The 2500-nt window shown below is 39.7% G+C and overlaps 1 protein-coding gene across 1 annotated transcript; it reads right to left on the minus strand.

The window, feature by feature from the left end:
* Positions 1 to 419: 419 nt before the first annotated feature.
* LOC124890515 lies at positions 420 to 2246 on the minus strand. The gene is made up of 3 exons (XM_047402341.1): positions 1476 to 2246; positions 965 to 1415; positions 420 to 538 (listed from the first exon to the last, which is right to left on the minus strand). Exons 1-3 carry the CDS (start codon positions 2244 to 2246, stop codon positions 420 to 422), a joined length of 1341 nt encoding a protein of 446 aa, XP_047258297.1.
* Between the last annotated feature and the right edge of the window lie 254 nt (positions 2247 to 2500).

Consider the following 2500-nt stretch of genomic DNA (forward strand, 5'->3'; position numbering starts at 1 on the left):
AATGATGCAAAGTATCTATTAGAAAGATATGGCGGTATAAATACCTACATAGCTTGTTTGATAATTAATCATATAACAAATATATATTATTTAATAGACCGCATTAAATATATACCCTAGACTGTATTTAGTCTATCGTAGACAAAGATTTAAGTCGATAACAACTGAACGTTAAATTTTACTGAAATGCATATTTATACACCAAAATAGCAGCTTTACAACTGAAGCAAAATAAAGCCTATATATGATTTGTTGGCCATGCTACACGTGGTTCTTTTGTGCCCAGATTTCATGCATATTGAACACCTATTCCTTATTTTGGCCTTGAACGTCTCACCGACTCCCTTAGTGCATTTGACTTTCTTCCTTCCGAGTTTGGGATCATAGGGGGGTGGAGAAATTTTAGTGTTTAGCAATTTCTATGGCACATTCCATTCGGCCTCTAGAGGGAGAACATTAATTGCTTCCGAGTATGCGAGGAGGTAACTTGCAACTTTATAAATTGGCAAAGAGTACTCGTAGATGGAGTTTCCATAACCTATGCCATCGTCATACTTTACTCACAAAGCTGCCATCGCATGTTCGCACGATATTTTCACCAAGTCAAATTTTTAACAAGAAAAACTCCTCTCGAAGAGATTGACCTTGGCATTAACACCATTGTCGAACACCGCGTACTGGTCGAGAACCCCATTTGGATTAGTCATATACAAGGAATCACTCGCACTCTTGTTATCCCTTAGGATTTTTTCCGTACAAGGCAAAAATATGTTCTTTTCACCATCGACATAAGCATATCACTCCCTAAACTTTTCATCAAATTTTTTTAGCAATTGAATTAATATGTACGACATGGGGTACTCTTGTTCATCCATCAAAATCGAGTTGAGTGTCTCAGCGATGTTTGTGGTCATCACATCATACCTATTGCTCGGGAAGTGTGCTCTACTCCATTTTTCAAAACCAAGCACATTTTCAAGGACATATGCTGCCTCGGGACTATTATACTTCAATTTCTCAAAATTCTTGCTAAACTCATCAAGGGAATATGCCTTTTCCTCGGTGTAGAATAGATAAAGATGTTCTCCACAGTGTTGATTTACATGGAGATTTTCAGCGAGGTGTCTCATGCAAAGTCCATGATGTGCACGACTATATACACGGGAGAAGGCATTAGTGATGCTAATGTTCCTGTTGAAGATGACATGTAGATATGGTTCATCTTCTACAATAGACTTCAACTTCTGAAAGAAGACGGTCCAAGAAGCATCGTTCTCTTTATCGATGACACAAAAGACAATTGGAAAGATGTGATTTTCAGTGTCTTGTGCAACTACACTCAGTAACACGCCCCCATACTTTCCATACAAATATGTGCCATCGACGACAATTACCTTTCTCATGTGGGCATATCCCTATATGCAAGCTCTGAATGCTAAGAAGTAGTGAATGAACGATCCATCAATATGGTTTACCATGATAGAGTAGGAAGACCCTGGATTCAACAACTCCACCATATGGGGAAAAACAGGCAAGCAAGCATATCCGTGCTCCGGTGTCCCGTGAATGATGTTCTTTGCAATTACACTTTTATTCCAACACATCCAGTAGCTTGCGTGGCAATGCAACTCCTTGAACACAATTCTTTGAATTTCACTTATGCTTGGACTATTTCCATCCCGAAAATGATTTACGCATAGTGAAGCAATCAATTCAGATGACATTTTCTTATGCTTTCGGGTGGCATGTTCAACACCACACGTATGCATCCTGACATACTTGTATATGTGAAATATGTCCGAGGTTTCATACTTTCTTGCCCGCAACAACCATCCACAACTAGGGGATAGACATTTTTCCTTCAACAATTTGGTGCAGCTCTTCTCCATACGATAATCAAAAGACTGCCTCACCGCTGCTCCATCTGGTAGTAGTTTCAGTTGTTTCTTGTCAGCAAATGTTTGATCATTATAAAAATTGGTTTCGTCAGAGAAGGAATGTACTGGTTGGGATCCCGTTCTACAGTCCTCTTCCACATCTTGTAAGTTCGATGAAACATCTTTCATATGCACATAGTCATCTTCCATATTCATGGGATGATCGCCATCGCTCTTGTAATTATTCAAATCATTGTCGACTGTCCAGCACCGAGGTGGGGACGGTGATGAATTCATTGGTCCTTCAAAGGACCTGTCGACTACATTTATCCTAAAAATAGGCCTAAATCCATCTGCATCAACATCCATCATGTAGAGTCACACACGTGCATCATATTTATGATCATAGGATTCACCTTTTCCCTTGAATACAATAGATAACTAATCACCACATTGCTCGACGCGCAATCTAGATCACCGCTCTGCTTTACGCTTGCAACCAATTAGTCATATGACCTATTACGGCGAACAGTAATGGGCAGTTTCACCTGGGTAAAAGATCTCCATTTCCAACCTCTAGGAGTATTCAACCATTCTCCCATGAAATCACCTGCAACCAGTCT

This window comes from Capsicum annuum, unplaced genomic scaffold (genome assembly GCF_002878395.1).
Source record: "Capsicum annuum cultivar UCD-10X-F1 unplaced genomic scaffold, UCD10Xv1.1 ctg1935, whole genome shotgun sequence".
Taxonomy (NCBI): domain Eukaryota; kingdom Viridiplantae; phylum Streptophyta; class Magnoliopsida; order Solanales; family Solanaceae; genus Capsicum; species Capsicum annuum.